Source organism: Sinocyclocheilus grahami, unplaced genomic scaffold (genome assembly GCF_001515645.1).
Source record: "Sinocyclocheilus grahami isolate Dianchi unplaced genomic scaffold, SAMN03320097.WGS_v1.1 scaffold2.1, whole genome shotgun sequence".
Classification (NCBI taxonomy): Eukaryota; Metazoa; Chordata; class Actinopteri; order Cypriniformes; family Cyprinidae; genus Sinocyclocheilus; species Sinocyclocheilus grahami.
The window spans coordinates 3,576,748-3,601,200 of record NW_015505181.1 but is presented as its reverse complement, the minus strand read 5'-3'; the positions used below and the strand labels follow the sequence as shown (position 1 = coordinate 3,601,200).

General features: G+C 35.2%; 1 protein-coding gene and 1 long non-coding RNA gene across 2 annotated transcripts in view; one reads left to right on the top strand and one right to left on the bottom strand.

Annotated features, from left to right (window-relative positions):
- The window catches only part of LOC107550698 (uncharacterized), a 19,133-nt gene extending 7,745 nt beyond the window's left edge, over positions 1-11,388 (top strand). The window contains exon 3 of the long non-coding RNA XR_001604693.1: positions 11,313-11,388. This is a non-coding gene — a long non-coding RNA (uncharacterized lncRNA). The remainder of the gene's footprint in view (positions 1-11,312) is intronic.
- LOC107550476 (nicotinamide phosphoribosyltransferase-like) lies at positions 3,631-24,453 on the bottom strand. The gene is made up of 11 exons (XM_016231798.1): positions 24,206-24,453; positions 20,803-20,938; positions 19,499-19,602; positions 19,220-19,348; positions 15,303-15,461; positions 11,323-11,453; positions 9,692-9,917; positions 8,973-9,092; positions 7,729-7,869; positions 7,516-7,641; positions 3,631-4,583 (listed from the first exon to the last, which is right to left on the bottom strand). Exons 1-11 carry the CDS (start codon positions 24,254-24,256, stop codon positions 4,410-4,412), a joined length of 1,497 nt encoding a protein of 498 aa, XP_016087284.1. The 5' UTR covers positions 24,257-24,453; the 3' UTR covers positions 3,631-4,409.

Below are 24,453 nucleotides of genomic sequence, written 5' to 3'. Positions count from 1 at the left end.
TTCTAAATGTATTTTGTGTTCCAGTTTGGAATTACATAAATTAATCAACTAAAAACTAAACAGTTATTAATCTAAAAACTAAACTCCCTTTAGTCAACTGAATAGGTTAACTGTGAATTATTTTTTATTTTTTTTGGAGCTGAGAAGGAACCATTTTATAGGGCTGAAGATGAACCTTTGGTGCTGCAGAGTTGAACCCTCTGGCTGTTTCTGAATGAGCACTTCCTATTTTGAATTTCAGATTTTTTTGACAACCATCTATACATAAATGGAGATGGTGCAACGTTCAATTTGGTTTCAGATCCATTTTCACACCAGGCTGCTAAACCAATAACCACATACCAAAACACAAAGGAAATGAAATACGCTTAAATATAAAAGACAAAATGTGAGATTCTGGAATTGTGCCGTGTAAATGCATTATCCCTCCTCTTATTCTGCACCACTAATCTGGCGGAAATAATCAGGATTAAAATTTGCATTCCGGGGATGAAATGAGAACAAATGAGAGAAACCAAATAATGAGCAGACGCACAGACACAATTAATGTAGCGGCGCACCGCTTACGATTCGCTCTTCTTTGTTAACGTGGTAAAAATGAGCGAATGCAACTGACTGTTGTTCATGTGCATGGCTACACAATGCGTGCTGTCTACAATGATGCAGCATCACAAGAGACGCTGCGCACGCGCTCGCCGGCCGGCGACATTTAAACAATCGCAAATGTCAGACAGGTGCGACACAGCCGTCCTCGCGCATCCTGAGCTGGAGCGTGACCTCCGCCCTCACCTTGTTATCAGTGGTCAGCAGACCATTTCCGAGGCCGTCTGGAACATCTGAATCCATGACAACACGCTTAGCAAATAGGTTGCTTAGCAACTAATCCAAAGAGCGCCGAGCGGCCTATCAGTAGTGACAGTGTTAGCCAATTAACAGATACTTACTCTGAAGATGCTTGTTTTGCTCTCTGATCTGCGACGACCGAGACATGCTGATTTAAAATATGCCTGACTGGCATGAATGGACAAAACAAGCCTCGTTTTATTACCTGCGCAAGCAAACATCAGCAGCCGTATTGAATTGTGTAAGCATAGCTCTCATTTTCTGGATTCACTGAATAGATTGCACACATAACTGGATTAATTATCAATTATGACTCTAAATGCAATGTGCCGGATGAGATATGCTGATTGTGATTGGTACGTTCACGATTTTAAAAAGCCATCATTCGAATAACAAATTACAAAGAGCTTCTAGGAATGAAAAATACCAAGAATTATCATAGACTACACTTTATTGTCGTACATTTTGGGGAAGAATATAATGGGAAGAATGAATACATATAGTCTCTTGACGTTCTAGGAAAATGAGTAAGTAGGCTATCTGATTTTATTGTGATGAGGTGATTGTAACTTTAGATTTACTTATCTGGTAATAAATTGGTCCTTCTGGTGTCGGGGGAAATTAGAAGTGCACTTTTCAAAATGATCGATAGAGGGCTCCCTTTCATTACAGTATCTATGTCTATGAAAAAACCATCAGCTTTCATAAAGAATTGCTTTTTTTAATGAAAATGTTTTGGATCAGATGGAAAAACGATGGATTAAATGGATGAAAACTTAAAGTAAAGACATTTATAATGATACAAAAGATTTCTATTTCAAATAAACGCTGTTCTTTTGAAGTTTCTATTCATCAAAGAATCCTCTAAAAATGTATCATGGTTTCCATAAAAATATTAAGCAGCACAACTGTTTTCAACATTGATAACAATAAATGTTTCTGATGATTCTGAAGGATCATGTGACACTGAAGACTGGAGTAATGATGCTGAAAAGTCAGGTTTGACATAACAGGAATAAAAAAAAAAGTAATATCTATTTGAATAGGAAAAAAGTATTTAAAATTGTAATAATATTTCACAATATTATTGTTTTTGCTGGTTTTTTGATTAAATGCAGTCTGGCGAGCATAAAAATACACAAAACCTTTGAACGGCAATGTAAAAATTTAGAATGGTTATTATTTGAAATAATATTTAAAATGTCTCATACTCGCATAAGTGTATTGACTAAACCTTTGTATAAATAAAAAGAGTGTGACTATTTTGGTTAGTGAACAAAATTGCATTATACAAATATGCTGCACACGGTCGACTGAAAACAATAACTCTGCTGCGGTAAAACCAGGACTCTAACACTGCTCAACAGACAAAACAAAAACACATCAACACTCTCCGAAAAAAAAAATACAAAACTGTTACTGGGGCGGTACCCTTTTAAAACACTTTAGGTAATAAAATAGCTTTAAGGTACTAATATGTACTATTTAGGGGTAAACAAGGTACAACGATGTACCTTTTAACTCTTGTTCCTTAGGTTTCCGCCCCAGTGACAGCTGTGTAGCTTTTTTCTGAGAGTGAAACATAATGACAGTAGGAGATTTGGGATGCCAACTAGGATGTGTTTGAAAAGTAAATTTCATATGAACGCAATATATTTGTGCAACATTAAAACATGACAAGGCAAACCATCTTATAGGGAATAAAAACTTGAGGATATAAACCATTGTCAAGTTTCACTGGAATTTGGAAATACAGACTTTTCTATTTTGTTATGCACAACTCAAAACAACATGCAGCGCAAAATAACACATAACTGTTTTCATTCTGAAAGTCACATTCCTTTCTTTGGCATTCCATTCCTTTTCTGCTATGACAGTTATGAAAAAAGAGGGCTGTCCAAAAGGATACACTGTTTTTATCCAATTAAAAACTGGGACAGAATCCAGACATACTGGCACCATCACGGCCATCACTACTTTTGGTACATATTCGGTTTCCTTTTTTTTTCCCCCCCATGTACAAAAAAAAAAAAAATCTTTCAAAGTTGCCAAAACACACCCTTAAAAGAAAGGATGAGACGTGTTAAATATTAAGACGAAGAAGTTCAATCTATATTTATTACATCTTCTTTTCTGTTTGCTTGTCTTTTTGTAATCCAAAATATCACTTTTGTAAAATCAAAAACTGCAACAGGAACGCTAAGATTTCAAGACATATTTTTATCATTGAAACTACCATTAAAGAGTATTTACACAACAGAATAAATGCTATTTAAGTGTAATTATCATCACTTCATATTAATATACAGTTTTATTAGTTTAAAAAAAAGAGGTAGGGTGAAACTGCTTCATTTCAGATGTTTGCAACAACCCAGAAATGAGTCATTTCCGTGATCCAACACAAAGATGATGACAATAATCAACGTACATTGTAATTAAACCCACTGCACATCTATCATTGACAGAAGCTTGACAGCAAAAAAATACAAAATCAATCACTGAACATCATTCATATTTGAGTCACAGAATGAGAGCAAAGGGAAGGATAAAAGAGAGGAATTGAGCGTGATGGACAATATTAAGTGTAAAAAATGAGAGGAGGAAAACACAAAGCAAGAGAGAGTGACCGGCACTGAGGTCTGAGAGGTTTTTAAGGCACCATCAACAGTTGTATGGAGACAGAATACTGGAAAGTGCTTGTATGATGTACTCTGTGCATCTCAGATGGAAGTCTAAAACCAACTCGACATAAAATCACGCTATAACTATTATCAGGAAAACTTTCGATTCTTTTCTATGCAGCATTTACTCCATTAAGAGTGTTTATAACATCAGGATCAATTTGCTGTTCTAAGAAAACCATTTATCTCCAGTGAAGACATCTGTCCAGCTTTACCAACGAAAGGATTATTCTGAAAGTCGAGGAAGCAAATTTAAGTGAGCTATGTAACAGTGAGAAGACAAAGCGGGTGGATGATCTTCAAGTCTGCATCTCTGTTGAACACAACATGGGAATAGCTTAAAACAGATTTCTTTTGTTGTAAAAAAAAAAAAAAATGCATAATTGCCATCTTGGCAATAAAGGTATCTTTTTTTTTTTTTAAATGTTAAAAGAACATCTAGAACCCTCCAAAAGTGGATTTCTAAATCAAATTTTTGAATTTTCTGAGAGTTTCATTGTACGAAACCTGTGCAGAACTGCTGGTTCAGAATCCCAGATACGATCATTAGATCACCTCAAATGAAGTTTCCTTCATTTATCAATGTACTGCCAGGTGATGCTTTAACAACATTACAATCAATCGAATGCAAACACTGCTGAGGCACCAACAAAGATATTTGGCATCTCAAAGTGTGGTAAAATGAAGGAGGAACTAATAAAAAAAAAACTGAGGCAACCAAATCCAAAATTTAAGGATTGCCTCAAAAGTCGAAAGGTCAGATGTGATATGTATTTGTATAGTGTATTGGCAACACTGTGTTCTGCTATATTGATGAACATCCAAGTGTTGTGGAATAGGACTGTGGTTGGTCTGTAGGGGGCAGTGATGAGAACAGTGTGTATATTAATGCACGCCGTTCATTATGCGTTTCTGGTGGATCTCCAGAGTATTACTGTCCTCTTCATTGTGCTGGGAAGGGCTCACGTCTTCTTCCCAAAGCTGAGCAGCTTTACGGATCTCATCCAGAGTGTACTCCTGCAGGATGGTCCCGTTTTCAAACACAGTCACCAACATGTCCTACAAAAGAAGATCATATTAATGAGAATCACCAACTAGGACAAGCACTGTTTATATTTTTACATATAAACAACTGATCAAAAATTGCTGGTCAGTAAGATTTTTTAAAAAGAAATGAATACTTTTAATCAGCAAGGGTGCGTTAAATTGATCAAAACTGACAATGAATACATTTATATGGTTATAAAAGACATATGTTTTAAACAAATGCTGTTCTTTTGAACTTCGTATTTATCAGTGAATCCTAAAATAAAATGTTCACGGTGTCATCAAAAATATTAAGCAGCACAACTGTTTTCATCATTGATAATACAGGGTTTCTGCAGACTTGAACAAGTTTTTTTAAGACTTTTAAAGACCTTTTTAATACCACCTTATATGAAATTTAAGACCTAAACCTGCAATGGAAATACACATTTTATTACATACATATATGTAATATTTAATGTGTATAAATTAAAAAGAAAGCAAAATATCAATGCTGTAATAAATGGTATTTATTACTATGATATACAGTGAACTTTTCATGTCAGCAGACAATATTCCATACAAAATATCCCCGCAAAATAACTGCCTCACTGAGATTTTTGGTGGAGTAAACAATTTATTCTGAAGCAATATTTTCATCAGTGTTCTATCAACTTTTACATACTTAAATCTGCATATTTACCTTTACAAAGGCCTATTTTTAACCTTTTTAGATGTTTGCATCATCTTACATGTCAAATTATTACAATTTATCAATAAATTCAATATACACTATAGGGCTGCTACCAGTCGGATTAAATAATTTACACTGCAAATAACAATAATTACAACTGCAATAAATAATGTTATGAGATTAATGTTTTAAATGCATTTATGAATATACAAATAAGAAATGTTGAGGGGGGAAATCCATACTTTTCAACAAACTTCTCAACTAAACTAAAAAAAAAAAGTTTAAGAAGAAAGTTTTTTTAAATTGTAATAAAATTTCACAATATTCCTGTTTTACTGTATTTTTGACCATATATATTCATCCTAGAATTGACATTGAATTAAATGCAGTTATTATACATTTATATGTAACTACCGTTCACCAAAGTTTATTGTGGGAGGGGGGGTTAATAAATGCAAAAAAAGTGGTAGCATGAATAATCTTTGGGAAAAATCTATGAAATAATGGGTTAAGAGCAGGTATACAGCTGATCTAACCTCCTCTGGTTTGCCTGCTCCTCTTTCCACCGTCTCAATGAAGCCATCCGAGTTTCTCCTCAGAGAGAGACGACCACGCTTGGATCCTTTAGATGGGTCCGTCACTGGCTGCTTATAGACGTCCATCTATGCAAACACAAATGACATGATAATAAAAGAAACAAATAGCAATACAGCTCAAATGCACTTTTTGAACTTGTTTAAACAACTCACGCCTTTGCCATTGGTCTCCACATAGCTGCACTTAAATGCACAGTTAAGCGTGTCTCTGTTGATTTTCTGCAGGAGTGCACTTCCGCAACCGAAAAACATATTTTCTGCACTCCAACCTTCATCGCTCAGTTTCACCAGAATCTGCGCTAGCCAAAAAAACAAAAAAATATTGTAATACTGACCAGAGTACGATCACTGATTTACCACTGTGTAATCAATAATAATGTTTAGAATCAAGCAGTCATAATAAATAGTTGATAAACATTCAGAGCCAGTATCACGTTGTCCCTGTACTAGTTGTATGAGTGCACCTACAGTGAGGTCCAAAAGTCTGAAACCAAAGTGAAAATGCTTCTAATTTGCATTTCTGTAATTTAATACATTCATTACTCATAACAACTTGATTTGCATTTAATTTGTGAAAAAAATTGCATAATGTGTGTGTTAATTGACAAATTGACATGGATTTCTGAATGTATTATTTGTTTTGTTGTTTTGCTTTATTGGCAGCAGTGCTCAGTTAGCTTTTTTGTAAATCCTAAATAGATTTATAGAGGATTTGACCTAAAGAGCATCTTGTGCTTCAATGAAATTAAGAACATTTGACTCTCTGTATGAAGGAGTTCACATGATCAATGTCACAAATTTGATTATGGACGTTTAAATAGTGCAGAATCTTTTAAATATTTATTTTATTTGTTACTTACAGTTTTAAATTACCTCTGTTTTTTAAATTTCAGACTTTTGGACCACACTGTAAATCACACTGAAACAAATATTGAATATTGCAGTATTTACTGCAATATTTACACACTGTACACTACCATTCAAAAGTTTGGGGTTGGTAAGATTTTTACAAATATTTTTGAAAGAAGTCTCTTATACTCACCAAGGTTGCATTTATGTAATAAAAAATGCCTTAAAATAGTTAAAAACAGATATAATAAAAGTATAAATATTAATAATAATAATAATACAATTATTAGCAATAACTGCTTTCTATTGTAATATATTTTAACAATTTATTCCTGTGATGGCAAAGCTGAATTTTCAGCATACAATTTATCAATAAATTCAATATACACTATAGGGCTGCTACCAGTCGGATTAAATAATTTACACTGCAAATAACAATAATTACAACTGCAATAAATAATGTTATGAGATTAATGTTTTAAATGCATTTATGAATATACAAATAAGAAATGTTGAGGGGGGAAATCCATACTTTTCAACAAACTTCTCAACTAAACTAAAAAAAAAAAGTTTAAGAAGAAAGTTTTTTTAAATTGTAATAAAATTTCACAATATTCCTGTTTTACTGTATTTTTGACCATATATATTCATCCTAGAATTGACATTGAATTAAATGCAGTTATTATACATTTATATGTAACTACCGTTCACCAAAGTTTATTGTGGGAGGGGGGGTTAATAAATGCAAAAAAAGTGGTAGCATGAATAATCTTTGGGAAAAATCTATGAAATAATGGGTTAAGAGCAGGTATACAGCTGATCTAACCTCCTCTGGTTTGCCTGCTCCTCTTTCCACCGTCTCAATGAAGCCATCCGAGTTTCTCCTCAGAGAGAGACGACCACGCTTGGATCCTTTAGATGGGTCCGTCACTGGCTGCTTATAGACGTCCATCTATGCAAACACAAATGACATGATAATAAAAGAAACAAATAGCAATACAGCTCAAATGCACTTTTTGAACTTGTTTAAACAACTCACGCCTTTGCCATTGGTCTCCACATAGCTGCACTTAAATGCACAGTTAAGCGTGTCTCTGTTGATTTTCTGCAGGAGTGCACTTCCGCAACCGAAAAACATATTTTCTGCACTCCAACCTTCATCGCTCAGTTTCACCAGAATCTGCGCTAGCCAAAAAAACAAAAAAATATTGTAATACTGACCAGAGTACGATCACTGATTTACCACTGTGTAATCAATAATAATGTTTAGAATCAAGCAGTCATAATAAATAGTTGATAAACATTCAGAGCCAGTATCACGTTGTCCCTGTACTAGTTGTATGAGTGCACCTACAGTGAGGTCCAAAAGTCTGAAACCAAAGTGAAAATGCTTCTAATTTGCATTTCTGTAATTTAATACATTCATTACTCATAACAACTTGATTTGCATTTAATTTGTGAAAAAAATTGCATAATGTGTGTGTTAATTGACAAATTGACATGGATTTCTGAATGTATTATTTGTTTTGTTGTTTTGCTTTATTGGCAGCAGTGCTCAGTTAGCTTTTTTGTAAATCCTAAATAGATTTATAGAGGATTTGACCTAAAGAGCATCTTGTGCTTCAATGAAATTAAGAACATTTGACTCTCTGTATGAAGGAGTTCACATGATCAATGTCACAAATTTGATTATAATATTGAATATTGCAGTATTTACTGCAATATTTACACACTGTACACTACCATTCAAAAGTTTGGGGTTGGTAAGATTTTTACAAATATTTTTGAAAGAAGTCTCTTATACTCACCAAGGTTGCATTTATGTAATAAAAAATGCCTTAAAATAGTTCAAAACAGATATAATAAAAGTATAAATATTAATAATAATAATAATACAATTATTAGCAATAACTGCTTTCTATTGTAATATATTTTAACAATTTATTCCTGTGATGGCAAAGCTGAATTTTCAGCAGCCATTACTCCAGTCTTCAGTGTCACATGATCCTTCAGAAATCATTTTAGTATGCTTTTTGCTGCTCAAGACATATCTTATAATTATCAATGTTAAAAACAGTTGTTTTGCTTAATATTTTTGTGAAACCTGCTTAATTTTGTTCAGAATACTTTGATGAATAGAAATCTTAAAAGAACAGTAAACTTTACTGTCACTTTCGATCAATTTAGTGCATCCCTGCTGAATAAATTATTTAAAAAATCTTACTGACCCCAAACTTTTGAATTGTAGTGTGTGTTTTCTCTCTTGATCTGAGGTTAGTTTACCTCATTAATCGAGTTCAGATCAATTCCATCTCCCTGGATAATGCGCAGGTATGATGGGAGCACCTTGTAACCAACTGAGTTCAGAGAACATCCAAAACACTCCTCCAAAATCTTTATCACCTAAAAGTGAGACAGAAGAGACAAATTAAGTGGGGAAGAAAATAAAAATTAAAGGCAAAAAGTGTGATAAAGCCAGCTAATCAACTCCACTATTTAATTCATCAAATACGTACAAGCAACAAACTAATCTGAAAAACATGCTATACCACATTATATAAAAATAAAATCGATATTCTAGGGAAGGGGTCTATAAACTCGGTCCTGGAGGGCCAGTGTCCTTCAGAGTATAGCTCCAACCCTAATTAAACACACCTGAACCAGCTAATTAAGATCTTACTAGGCATACTAGAAACTTCAAGGTAGGTGTTTTGAGGCAAGTTGGAGCTAAACTCAGCAGGACACCGGCCCTCCAGGACTGAGTTTGGAGAACCCTGTTCTAGGGCATTGCTTTCATACAGGCATCAAAGCAACGGATGCAATCTGCAAATCCTACAAGCCCTGTAAGTCACAATGTAGCACAGTGCTGGAGACAGCTTTAAGCAAACCCATTTGTTTGAGCCTTTATTAAACTAAAATAAAGTTCAATCACTGAAACAGCTGCCTTAAGGTCTGTAGTGAACACTACTCCACTTAGAACACAATTGGTACATGATACACACCTCTAAGAGCGTCTGAGCGGGGTCCCCAGAGTCTGGACGAATAATAAGGGCAGAATCCTCACTCCTCTCCATCACTCTCTCCTTCAGCTTGTCCCCCCAGATGTGCTTACAAGCCTTAAAAATGTCATAACTGTCGCTAACCACAGCTACAGGCCCAGAGGGAAACTGGTCCAGCAGACACTCAAACGCATCTTTCTCTCGGCTCTTGCCCCAGGAGATGATAGTGCTACAGAGACATGAAAAACAAAGTGTGACAAACCTTCTTCAAATGATCTACAATTAGTGAAGTGCCACCCACTCCTGCTTTATTTATTTTGAAGGTGCATAAGGCTAAGACTAAAATAAACAGGTTTAATTTTGCTAAAGAAGACTTAGAAAGAAACATTTGCAGCAAATGAGTCATTCGTGTCTAACGATCCTTAGCCGTAGAGCTATAAAAACAATCACGGAGTGATTCACGAAACGGTTGAAAAACTTACATTTGAACTTGGAAAGATGTCACAGAAGCAGTCGTGTGATTTGAAATAAAGAGTGAGAGCTATACTGGGAAATGCACTCAACCACACAGACAAAAGGCGCTACAGCTGCGAGATGCATAAATGTGTAGCTACTAATAGAACAAATTAGAATCAATGGAACAAATGCAAATTAACACGCAGGTGTTTAACGTCAGTGCTGAATTTCCAAGACATAGGCTGTTTGAAACTGAAGACAGCTGTCTTAACTGACTCGCTGCCCAGTCCGTCTTAAAGGGAAAATCTGTACTAATTTCCAAGCAATCACGATGAATATGATGAAGCTTTCAAGCTACTAAAGAACACAAAAAAAGTGGTCCATACAAATTGTTCACTATATTCCAAGTCTTTTGAAGCCATATAATAGTTGTGTGTGATGAACAGACCAAAAGTTAAGCCGTTAATGACTCAAAATCCTGATGTCTGCTCTAACGCCCCTTGGCAGGTTCATGAGAGTTCAGGAGATTTGTTCATTTCTCCATTTCAACTCACCTAATCTGGTCACAATGAACATCAGCTCATGGAATGGGAATAATGAGTTAAATTTCTATCTGTTAATTACACAAACTCTATAATCATCATGAGGTTTCAGACTCGAAATACAGCACATAATCACATAAAACTCTTGTATAGAGTTTCTGTGTTATTCTTTGAAGTTTTGAAAGTTCCAGTCCCCATTCATTGTAATTGCATGGAAAAAAGCAACAATTATAGTCTTCAAAATATTTCCTGTTTCAGGGAAGAAAAAAAGTCATATGGATTTGGAGTGATAAAAGGGTAAGTTGTAAGGGTATATGGGTAATGATATTTAATGGTTTTAAACAGAATTTTTTAATTAATTAATTTTATAATCTAAACTTTCAGACAGTCTTCTTTATTTTATTATTATTTAGTACATACATTCTATTATAGTATTTATTAATATTTTGAGTTAGCTTTTATTTTTTTCAGTTTTCTTTTTAATTTTAGTTTAGGTTTTAGTATTTTTTGTGCTTGTCATTTTTATTAGTGTTTTTTTTTTTTATATTTCGATATAACAATTAACAAACTTTCAGCTGAGCAGGTTTTAGGCAGGATGAAATTTGATCATGCCTTGACGAAATAAGTGTGCATTACCTGTGTTCTGCAGCAGGAATGGAGAATCCAGCCATAGGACATCCGTAGTATCGCTGTGCCATAAGCAGACCTGCCACTGTATCTGTGCTGCAGAAATTCACCAGATGAGCAGCTCCACCAAGCGCTGCCGACTATTTCAGTAAAGAGAGAAAGAACACAGCAGAAATAAGCCAATGAACCTGTTTAATGTTCAGTCTCCAGTGTCTCCAGTGAAATCCAAAAGATCAAATGTTGTGATTTCTCTCACACCATTTAAAACATTAGCCAATTCCCATTATGTTGATCTTGTTTTAGTAACTGAATTATAGTCAGTGGCTTATAAGAAGCAAATCATAAGAGAGATTTTGACTGTTCAATTGTGTCAAAAAGACATTTTCTATATTCCCCTGATTTAACGCTCAGGTTATTGAGTCTGTCTCAGTTCATTCATCGCAGGGTCACAGTAATCAGGGGGGATTTGCCCTTTAGTGATAGTCAAGGGAAGGATGTTGCTCTAAAAAGTGAACACGATTAGTTCCTAGCAAAATCTCTTTAGCCCCTTGAGGAGAGCACCAATATTTCTTAATCTCCTACAAGGTGTGTATTTATGTGAGAATTTGAGGAGTCTATTTTGTTTTTCTTTCCCCTTTTTTTTTTTTTTTAATTTTAAGAACTGATGAGATCTGGGCTTGATATGAACTCAGGGAAATCAGATCCGTAACAAGGCTTTAGTCTGCAGCTGTGATTGTAGCAAGGATCTAGGGACCTCATCATGTAATTGTCAATGCAGTAGAGGGGCACAGCGCAGCACAATATGATCGATCAATGATGGATCAGCACAAATACCAGTGTTATTTTAGTATTATTTATATACTATTGTAGAATTTTTTAATAGATTTAATAGATTACTTCACTTTTTCTACCTAAAAACAAAAGACATATGGGTTTAAAAGAATTTGAGGGTGAGTGAATGATGACAGAACTTTCACTTGTTAACCACTCCTTTAAAAGCATTAAAATCTATCACTGCTTGTCCCCTGATCAAAAGAGAGTGATGAAGGAGAGTGAACAGGAACCCTGAGTATCAGAGGCATTAAACTCTGCTTGGCATCATTAATCTCCTCTTGAAGCCATCATTAATCTAGTCAGCCGCAACCTAGAAAATACACTATCAATATCCCACTGTCCCTAATGAAGACTCGATAGTTTTACACAGCATGGTTCGGTCTGTTTTCAGCTGCTGAGGGAGAAGCGCTTCGGGCTTTCTTAGATCTCACACTGATGTTCTTTCCCTTCTAATTCATTCAGTTTTTTCCTTTCTTCAAACAATTTTAGCACTTACTTTCCCCACAAAGCCTCGCATGAGAATGACAGTGAAATATTTCACGTAATCGCCAGTGATCAAACAGGCTTAAACACACACACAATAGCAATATTACATTGACATAATGTGGGCCCTGATTAGGACGTCCAGATGGATGGGTCTTCATTGGACAGTCATGTGACCAACAGATAAAATTCTATAGGACATAACTGATTGTTACTGGTGTAAAAAAACAAAACAAAACAAAATAAAATATAAGTGCAGTGGTATTATTTTCCAATGAGGTTACAAAAGTTGCAAGTTCAAATCTCTTTTAAATCTCTGCTAGTAAAAAAATTAATTAAATCATAAAATTAAAAATATATATGTGACCCTGGACCACAAAACCAGTCTTAAGTGTCAATTTTTCGAAATTGAGATTTATACATCATCTGAAAGCTGAATAAATAAGCTTTCCATTGATGTATGGTTTATTAAGATTGGACAATATTTGGCCGAGATACAACTATTTAAAAATCTGGAATCTGAGGGTGCAAAAAAAATATATATATATATTAAGAAAATCGCCTTTAAAGTTGTCCAAATGAAGTTCTTAGCAATGCATATTACTAATCAAAAATGAAGTTTTGATATATTTACGGTAGGACATATACAAAATATCTTCATGGAACATGAGCTTTACTTAATATTCTAATGATTTTTGGCATAAAAGAAAAATAGATAATTTTGACCCATACAATGTATTTTTGGCTATTGCTACAAACATATCCGTGCAACTTAAGACTGGTTTTGTGGTCCAGGGTCACACATATATAAATTCAAAATTGTAAAAAAAAAATAATAATCATAATTCTGAATCAAATCAAATTAAACCTTTTTAGAACAGTTGTATTATATCTGTTATGGAATTACAAAGGTTGCAAGTTCAAATCCGCAAAATCTTGCTTATTTTTAAAGTTACAAATGTAATTAAATCATTAAAATAAACAAAACTTTTGAATCAATTAAAATAAAAACCTTTTCAGTACAGTGGTATTATATTTGCTATAAGGTTACAAAAGTCGCAAGTTCAAATCTCTGCTAGTTAAAATTTTTTAATTAAATTATAAAATAATAATGATAAAAAAATCATCCAATTAAAATTTGTAATCAAATCAAACCTTTTCAGTGCAGTGGTATTATATGTGCTATGGAGTTCCAAAGGTTGCAAGTTCAAATCTCTGAGAAACTTATAAACTATGATTATTTTTAATAACAAAGATAAAAGGCAACTGTATATCAGTGAATATATATTAAGAGTCGGTGTCATAAACACTTTGGTTTGTGAGTCTAGCCAGGTCAGGTACCTTCTATAAAGAATTGTTTTTAGCTCATTAATAAGACTTAAATGTAAAAATCCAGCCTGTGAAATGACCTAAACCTTCAAGCATATTTTTCTATGTTCATGGAAAACGCACCTTTTCTAATCGGTCAGGCTGCTGGGTTGATCTATGAAGTCTGCGTCACCATCTACAGTTTTAGATCATGGCGCACTGGTCTCAAAAGGGCACCACATAGGGGTTATGTCACACCTCATCAGAATCCAGTGGTCTCACTTTCACACACAGACACACACAAAGGTCTCCTGCACTAAACACATCCAGCCAATCAGTAACAGACTCACTGCTTATCACTAGTCACCCAACACCTGAACCCGCCACTGTGTGATATAGATGAAACCTGGCAGAGCTGACCTTTACACAGCAGACGGACCGATTCAAGAGCCAAACAGTCATCTTTACTCACACAACTCTTCAAACAGCACCACCCGATAACCCAAAACCCATCAGCGCGACAACCTCACTCAAACACAGCCAACAATCAGGGCTCCTACCTTTGAAAAATACAGAAATCAAGAGCGGCCAGCATTGCTTGCATTTCAACAGGTCAGGTCTGATCTCCTTTTTGATTAAATAGAATGGCCTTGTCTCATAATGAATCGATTTTCTGCTTTCACCAAGTAATGTCTGATTTAATTTGCCCCAGATGATCGAGCTTTCTTTAAAAAGCACTGAAGAAGGAAAGACCACGTTAGGCTCGAGCTTTGATTTCAAGGCTAAAAAATGAATAAAGTGTGCAGTGAATGTCTACAGAAATGGGACCTTCAGGGCAAAACAATGTTATGTAATCAGTTAAACATGAAAATCAGTTCTTTTCTAGTTTTCTATACAGCCTCTTATAGTCAAAACATATAAAAGATTGTTTTTTGTAAGTATCAATCACACAACACAACAGACTAGTCATTTATTAAAACAAAGATTTGCACATCCAGAATTACTAGCAAGGTACCATGGTAAAAACTAAACATGGTAACAGCGTGGTACTAGGATAATGTTTGAAATATCTCACACAATACTGCAAATATTCACTGTGCTGATCCAGTGTTATTTATATTTATTCACTATTATAGTGTTTATTAATATTTTAACTGATCTTTTATAGCATAAATTATTTTTTATTTTAGATTAGTTGTATTAATTTACTAATTTTAGTACTGCAGCATAAACATTTATTTCAGCTAGTTACCAAGGCAACCATTTTTAAGTTATTCATTTATATATTTGTATATAGTTTTTAGTTAACAATAACAACACAGTCCTGAACAGGAAGTGTAATTACTGATCCACGCCCATCGTACCTCTTGTGAGGACACACCTCTGTAGCCAAAATCGTGCAGTTTGGTGTCTAGTCCCTCCAGGCTCCCTGACGTGGCCTTCAGGTGCTTGGCCAGAATCTTTTTGAACTCCCTGGAGATTGTTGCCACGGTGATGGGGTACCACATTTGGACCAGCATCGTCTGCAGGAACAGAATGCACACACAATCACATGTACGTCAGAGAAGATAAGACCAAAGATGGCTTGTAATTGCGCTCACAATTTTTATGACCCTGACCATTTTAATTGCAACACATTGATCTGTGGCCCCTTTAAGGATGTGCACGTCAGGAACTGACAAAGACAAAGAAAAAACTGTTTGTGTGGTTCTACATGCTTTTCTGTTATAAATTTTCTCACATCAATACATAAACTGTGCACACTGATTAAGCTGACAGAAAGCCAATAAGGCAAATAAGGTTTGGCTTAAATTGTTCATGATATCTTGAATAAAAGGACACCTTTTTAAAGAGGTCATAGAATGCCCATTTTCCACAAGTTGATATGATTCTTTAGGGTCTTAATGAAAAGTCTGTAACATAGTTTGGTTAAAATTTCTCAATGGTAGTGTAAAAAACACCTTTTTTACCCCGTCAAAAACAGCTCTTTTCAGAGCACGCAATTTTGTAGCATTTTCCTTTAAATGTTAATGAGCTCTGCTGACCCCGCCCCTTCTCTTCCGAGCTGCTCTCAGAGAGACCGTTTACTTTAGCCGCATTCATCGTGAAAATTGCTAATTAGCACATTATTAGGAAAGGCGATTTGGAAAGGTTCATTAAAAAAACCTTACACTCACTTCTTCTGTAGGTGAAGCTGGATCACGAATGATTCGCGCGAACATAGACGCATTTATGTAGATCGGGGTTCGCATTCCCTTCAAAAACAAGCATAATCCACTGAGTCTTCAGCGGCTCAGATGTCGGGAGTAAATGATGACTGCTATGTTCATTATTACATCCAACAACAGAACACCTCAATCGCTTAGGAGTCATTCTTGTGTTACATATGCATGTAATTGTGATTTTTGTTCACAAGTATTGGCTTGTACTGATACGGCTGCCCCCTAGTGGCCGAGAGTTTTCTTGTTCGTCTTCGTTCATTAGGTGCCGATTTCAAACACCTGTGTGCCTGCTGAGCTGAGAAAGCATAAATACTGTTGTGACGCTGAAAGCAGTTGCGGGACTTTTGCTGGCAACTCGAGGAGAATCAGACGAGGGATCGGCAGTTTCTTTATGATTTATTCTTCTCCTTTATGTTAAATTAACTCAATAATAAATATCCCCTGTTAAAACAAACCATGTGCTTACCTCCGCCTCTGTTATGTTATGTTGAGGACGTAACACTTGTCAACAAATGCTCCGGCGTCGAAATAAATGGTGGACTGATGAAAGCTCACTCAGGGCGGGTCTAAGGTAAGACGCCAGTCTAGTCTGTGCTGAAACGCTACTGTCAATCAAACTATCGTGGGAGGGGCCTGTCTGTGTGATGTCACACAGACAGGCATCTGAGATCGGTTTGATTTGAGAAAGGGGTAAAGATTTGAGCAGATAAAAAAAAAAAAACACTGGGTGGATTTTTATCATTTTAGGGTGGTTGTGTACACACACTGCTAACACACATTTCAGTTCAAACAATTTGTAAAAGTGCATGTAGCATCATATGACCCCTTTAAGGTATTTCTATGTTGTTGACATACTAGTGCATTCACCAGTATCACATTCTGGCCTAACCATAGGCGTAAATGTGATTTCTTCTGCAAGTCGTAGTCATTTAGCAGGCTCTTTTATCCAAAGCAACAACTTACAGTTCATTACAAGGACAATCCACCTGGAGGACCCTGGGATGAAGTGCGCTGCTCAAGGACATCTACATTACATTTACTTTACAGTCGTTTTTATCTAAAGTGACCTATAAATATGGGACATCACTGAGGAAGAGCAATTTATCATACAAGAACCAATAATACTGTACTGTACAATACTGAAACGTCAAGTTTCAAGAGAACGGCAAAAAAAAAAATAAAAGTTTGTCTACATAATGTCAACAGTAACAGCTGTTGTGAGAGTCTGCAGGGCTGCAGGCCAGGTTAGTGCCTAACGACCTCATGTCCTCACTGACCCCACCAGCCTGTCCAAACCTCCCTCAGTTATTTGGTCCAGGATCAGCGGCTAGGAGCATGCTGGAAATCAAAGCCTGCTGTCATCCTGAATAACAGTACGGCAGAATCATCCAGTATGGAGTAATGTGCCACACCATCAGGTTTACGGACTATGCTGACAGTCAGACATTCTTGGGGGCTTTGTGTTACTGCTAAGATTGTTGTAACAGGAAAAAAAAAAAGCTTTTACATCAGATATAACTTCTCTGTATTTAATTGAAACTTGTGTGATGTCTCAAACAAACAAACAAACATGAATATTCGTAGTGATCACATGATGAAAAGGTCTTCAGAAAGCGCCATTCATGAAGGGAATCAGTGTCTTGCTTTGGTATGTAATGACCCTTTGAGTAACATCCCCTTCTTGCTTCTCGTCTTTTAAGGTTGATTAAATGCTGTTTGGACTTAGTCCTTAGATTAGGGTCTTTAAGATTTTTTTTTTATGTTTTTTTTAAGAAGTATCTCATGCTCAACAAGGCCAGTGTTGGGGGTAGCGCATTACAAGTAACGCAAGTTACGTAATCAGATTATGTTTTTTTCAAGTAAATAGTAAATTAACGCATTACTTTGGAAATATCGGAGTGCCTTTTTCAAATAATTAACGCCAGTTACTTTGTTTTCCCATGTATTGACCGAGAGCTCTCCTGTCCTCACATGAGGAGAAATCAGGAGTAAGTGCAGAGGCGTTGTGTAAACATGATGTTACTGTAGTTCTAGACTAAATGTGAACATGCAATTACTCATCACACTTGCACAAAAACAGATTCAGGATTCCTCAAAATGAATAAAAACTGTGAAATGCAAACTCAGAATATGACGCAAACTTGCAATAATTAAATATGTTAAATAACACAAATATCCTTTATGCATTTAATCTCATTTTATTAACCAGTATCTTTGCTGCTGACTTTCAATGATCCAATTCAACTTTACAAATAAGCAAAAATGACTTTAGATAAACATAACATTCGTGTTTCCTTTTTTTTATTGCTGAAAAGAAAAAAAAGAGCCCAGCCCAGATGAAAAAAAGTTATGCAAAAGTAACGCAACACATTACTTTCCATAAAAAGTAACTAAGTAACACAATTAGTTACTTTTTTAGGGAGTAACGCAATATTGTAATACATTACTTTTAAAAGTAACTTTCCCCAACACCGAACAAGGCTGCATTTAATTGATCAAAAATACAGTAGAAACCGTAAAACATGATTCACTTTTTTTATTTAAATATTTAAAATGCAATTTATTCCTGTGATGGCAAAGCTGAATTTTCAGCATCATTACTCCAGTCTTCAGTGTCACATGATCCTTTAGAAATCATTCTAATATGCTGATTTGCTGCTCAAGAAACATCTCACCTTATCACCAAACATTTGCACCGTTTAAAATTTTTGTGGAAACCATGATACACATTTTTTTTTAATTATTTTATGGATAAAATTCAAAGGAACATCATTTATTTGAAAGAAGTAATTTGCATCCTTGTTGAATAAAAGTATTAATTTTTTTATTTATTTAAATTCTTTAAAATTTAACCACAAACTTCTGAACAGTAGTGCATGTATTATTTCATAAATATTTACGTATTTGTGTTCTTATAATTTTTTGAACAATTTTTGTTCTTATAATTTTTGAAACATTAATTGGGACATCTGCAGAAATTATACTTTTGCATTATCTGCATTGGCTATCTTTTAAAAACTGTTTTAAAAGAAATAAAGGTGAAAGAAGACAAGTAATACCTCAATATAATTGGTGAGCCAGAAGAAATCTGGATCGGTGTTCTCCACCGTGAAAAGAACGTTCCCTCTGGGAATGATCTTTCCCTCGGGAACTGCTTTGATACGGATTGGAAGACGGCCATCATATTTCTGACAACACAATAAGAAAAAGGAAGTAGGCAGGTGGTCGTTATCTCCCCTTGTATTCATCTCCAGAACAAAGTAAGCAGACTTCAGTCATGTAATGGTGAAATATCTGGGAAAAAAATCTTCAACTTTGATATGAACTTCTGTTTGTACCTCTAAAACTTTCCTCCATCCCTCTTCATCGAACACTGTCTGTTTAAAGTGCATCTGATAAAAGACTTTCGCCTCCTGAATCTTTTCCTCCGTGACAACTGCACCTGCAAGATTTATATAAATACATGAGCTCAGAGATATTATGATAAGCCCACATGAAGAAAACAGACTACTTATTGAGTTGCATTTTAAAGATCTGTATATAAAGCATATGCTCTTTTGAAAATGTCCAATATGTAAACATTAAACTGGCATGCCATTTAATGATACAATGACATGCACATATCATGTGACAATAAATGCACAGATTTGTTTAGTAAGATATCACAAGGCACGTCTCTGTAGTTACAAATTGCAAAGTTTACAACAGCCATGGCTTTAGGGAGAATGATATACCAGAATAACTGTCTTAAGATTCAATGAAATATTCATTGTGTAAAGAGAGAGTACAAATAGTTTGGCTGGAAAGAAAATCTAAATCAGTGGAGACACAAAACAAAACAAAACAAAACAAATGCTGCCTCTCACACATTGTGTTCATGGTTACAGTCTGAAATACAAACCACAAAATACACACTTTCTTGGTTGGAATACTTAAATGGGAAACTTAAGGGGAATTAGCCTTTTGTAACTAGAATGTTTTTTGGGGACTTAATGTATTCTACTTGTTTTTACTTTTTACTCTAACAGGGCTGGCCTATGTTCATGGCCACTTTTATTAAAAATGAAATGGGTAAAAGCATCAAAATGGCCAAAATTAGACTTCTACTGCATGTGTTAAACCTTGAAGGGATGATGACAGAATTTTCTCACCCTCATGTCATTCCAAACCTGTATGACTTTTTTTTTCTTTTGTGGAACACGAGAATAAATTATGAAAAATGTCTGTTTTTTTTGACCACACAATGAAAGTCAGTTGCGTCCAATGCTGAACAAAAACAGCTAAAACATTCTTCAAAATATCTTCTTTTGTGTTCCACAAAAGAAAGAAAATCATAAAACATTTGTAATGACATGAGAGCACATGCATGGCTCACAAATATCATTTTTGAGTAAACCAAGTGATAATTTCAAAACTGTATGACTTTCTTTCTTCTTAAATCGTACATTTTTAAACTCTTGCAGCTTGTTTTGACTGCACGACTGACTGTCCTTTACCTATTTTTCCATTACCCAATCAGGTGAGTGATATCACATGGAAAAACTCAAAAACAAACAGTACATCCATGTGAGCCAAGTGAAACTTCACAAAAGTTTTGTGATCATTACAGGAGTTACGCAATGATGAAAGTAGTTGGAATTACCTGCTAGGTATTTCTTCAGGAGATACTGGAGGCCAAAAAACACCACCTCGTTAAACTGTGCCCCCTTTTTGCGCCGACACTCGAAATAGGAGTACACCTTACTGACATTGGGTGGGTATTGCTTGTAGTGGGTAATCTGAAAGGAAGACAGCTTTGAGTATTAGAATTGTTTACACACTCAAATTCAGTACATTTATTTATAATACACCACTGTTCAAAAGTTTGGGGCAAGATTTTTTTCAATGTTTTTCATTTTCATTTAAAAAAATCAAACCAAGGCTGAATTTATTTGATTGAAAATACAGTAAAACAGTAATATTGTGAAATATTATTACAATTTAAAAGAACTGTTTTCTATTTCCATATATTATATAACGTAATTTATTCCTGTGATGGCAAAGCTGAATTTTCAGCAACCATTACTCCAGTCTTAAGTGTCACATGATCCTTCAGAAATAATTTTAATGTGCCGATTTGGTGCTTATTATTATCAAAGTTTATTATTATTATTATCAAAGACACATTTTCAGGATCCTTTGATGAACAGAAAGTAAAAACAGCATTTATTAAATGTCGCTTCAGATCAGTTTAATGCATCCTTGCTGAATAAAAGTCATTAAAAATGAATTTAAAAAACTAAACACAAACTTCTGAACAGTATTGTACTTCAACAAACTTCTGAACAGTATTGTACTTCATTATTACATTGAAGACTACAGACCTATTACATCTGTAATGCACAACTGCATCACTTCCACAGTCTTGCTAATCTGTCAACTTCAAGTTGTGCGCATGGATCTCACGGCTTTTCATCAAAGTCTTGTTTACTGTACACTCATACTGTCAAGCTACAGCTGGGGTGAAACAGTGTCTTGATTTACAAGCACAAACCTGCCATTATATCTTGGAAACAAATGTAATATTACATAGCGTCTGGCCTTTGGTGACCTGTGACACAATCTCTGCATAAACATCACGTGGCCCCTTTCTTGACCCCCAAAATAGAGGACATAGTATTGTGTCCTGTCTCCTTCAAAGCAAAAACAAATTAAATATATTTCTATCTGCTACTTAAGAAACAAATAAAGGTCTGTGATGTTCCATTAGTTTGGTTGTCCAACAAGTCCAACATCATTCATCACATCAACCCTGAAAGTCAATTAATTTGGCTTATATAAAGAAAAAGACAGAAAGAATTTCCATGTGATTTGTAAGAAATGGAAAGACAATCTGCTGTGGAATCTGATTACTTCTTTTTTTATCTTTTGCAAATTCTACATCACCTTTTTGGCAAAATCTGTGCAACAGACTTAAACATAGTCAAATCAAATGTGTACAACTGAGCTTAATTGTACAATTCTCTTATTGGTAATTAAAAAGCTTGACCAAATTAGCAACACAATGGCCAAAATAAACACGCAAGACGTGTAGGATGTGAAAATTTTATGAATGCTGGGTTATCCACATCAGAAGAAATCTGCTTAGTTTTCAGTGGAATTCTGAGAGGACCTGAACATCAGTCTAAACCTGATTCACTCATCAATGATACCTGGTCCAACCTGTTTAGAGCTAGATAATAGATTTCCAAGTTATATTTGAGGAGTGTTGGTGTGACATAACAGTGCATTCTACATGGCCACGTATCAAAATCTCATAAAACATTTAGTTATCCTATCATAAAATCAAGATCGCATTAGCATAAAATTTTTGTTGGGTGAGATTTCAGCATAGATCCAGATGGGACTTGCGGCTGGCTGTTTTGTCAGAGGTCAAAGACTAATGTGAAGCACAAAGATTATTACACAACCTTGGCCATTCAGCATTAGCCAAAATGGAGAATTACAGATGTGAAATTTCTAAATCTGTTGTAAAGATCATTAAAGGGCTCATATGATGCGATTTCAGTTTTTCTTTTCTCTTTGTAGTGTTACAAGCTCTTGGTGCATAAAGAAGATCTGTAAATTTGCAAAGACTAAAGTCTCAAATCCAAAGAGATATTCTTTATAAAAGTTAAGAGTCAACCACGCCTACCTAAAATGGCTCGTTCCAACACGCCCCCACGTCTACGTCACGATGTGGGAAGATTTGCATAATGCCGCCCAAATGTTGACGCAAAGAAAGAAGGCGTAACTTTTATTCTCGGTGTAGTATTGTTGCTGCCGCGCCGCCACCATGTCGTGAAGACGCTGTGTGTTTCGTTGTGAAAGCGAAACTACTTTGTTTGGTCTTCCAAAAGAGGACACGACTAGAAATCAGTGGTTAAGTTGTATTTACAACACTGTTCCAAAACAGTTCAATTTTAAACCCAGCTAAGGACATTTTATATTTAGAGTCACCTCCCAAGAAGCTTTGAGCATTACATAGTATTACATAATATAAAGATTTTGATTACATATATATATTTTGAAAAAGATGCATATGAAATATCGGGTTAAAAATGTTTTTTTTTGCAAGTGTCTTATTATGTGATATTGGTAAATTAACCAAATTGTTTTGTAATACTAAATATATCAAATCATGCTGCTTCATGCATGGTAGTTGCATCTTTTGTTTGGCAAGTTTACATATTCCTTATCTGGACCTTTGAAACCATCAGACTTTAAAGGGGTCATATGATGCTATTTTAAAGATCATTATTTTGTGTATTTGGTGTAACAACCAGATTGTCATAGCAAAGTCGGAATTTACCTAGGGCTGGACGATATGGCCAAAATTGATATCACGATATATTTCTTAATTTCGATACGATATAATTCCGATATCGATATGAACACTATTTATCTGGAATTAAAATCTTTTGTAACAATATAAATGCCTTTATCATCACTTTTGATCAATTTTAAGCATCCTTGCTAAATAAAAGTATTAATTTCTATAATTTCTTTCCCAAAAAAATAATAAAAGTTATACTGAATGGAATAGTGTATAATGTTACAAAAGCTTTTTATTTCAGATAAATGCTGATCTTTGGCTCTTTCTATTCATCAAAGAATCCTGAAAAAAAATTACTCAACTGTTTTAAATATTGATAATCAGCAAATCAGCATATTAGAATGATTTCTGAAGGATCATAAAAGCTGCACGAGGTCATGTCGCATAAGCCCCGCCTCCCGCGCTCGGCGTTCAATGAGTGGGGCATTTAAAACGAACCCCAGCTTACACCGATTCCCTTCAACAAAACGAGAAGTAAGCACAATAGCCGCGATTTAGCCACATCTGTAGATTATTCGGAATCATGGTTTCATTTACATTTCATCAATTCACAAGGTCAAAGTTGGTTTTATCCGCACATATAACGTTACGTGACGACTGAAGCACAAAGGGCTACTGCCAGAACAGCCAAAGTGCTGTCATGCGTCTCCGTGTCTCTGTTGTTGAACCGCTCGAGCAATCTGATTCTTACCTTATAAGAGTCCGTCGCAAGTAAAACATTGAAATCCTGAGCTGCCATCATCGAGGACAAAGTAAAAGCGAAACGCTGTCGCTTCTCTCCGCTATGTATGTGATCCGAGCCGCGTCACCGGCCTCTATAACCTTCTTTTCTATACCTTTCGGGTATGCCAGAAGAAAATGTAGTGAAATACGATCACCTCAGTATCTTGTATACGTGAGGGCGCGCACGGATAGGTCGCATCGTCCAGTATCACACAC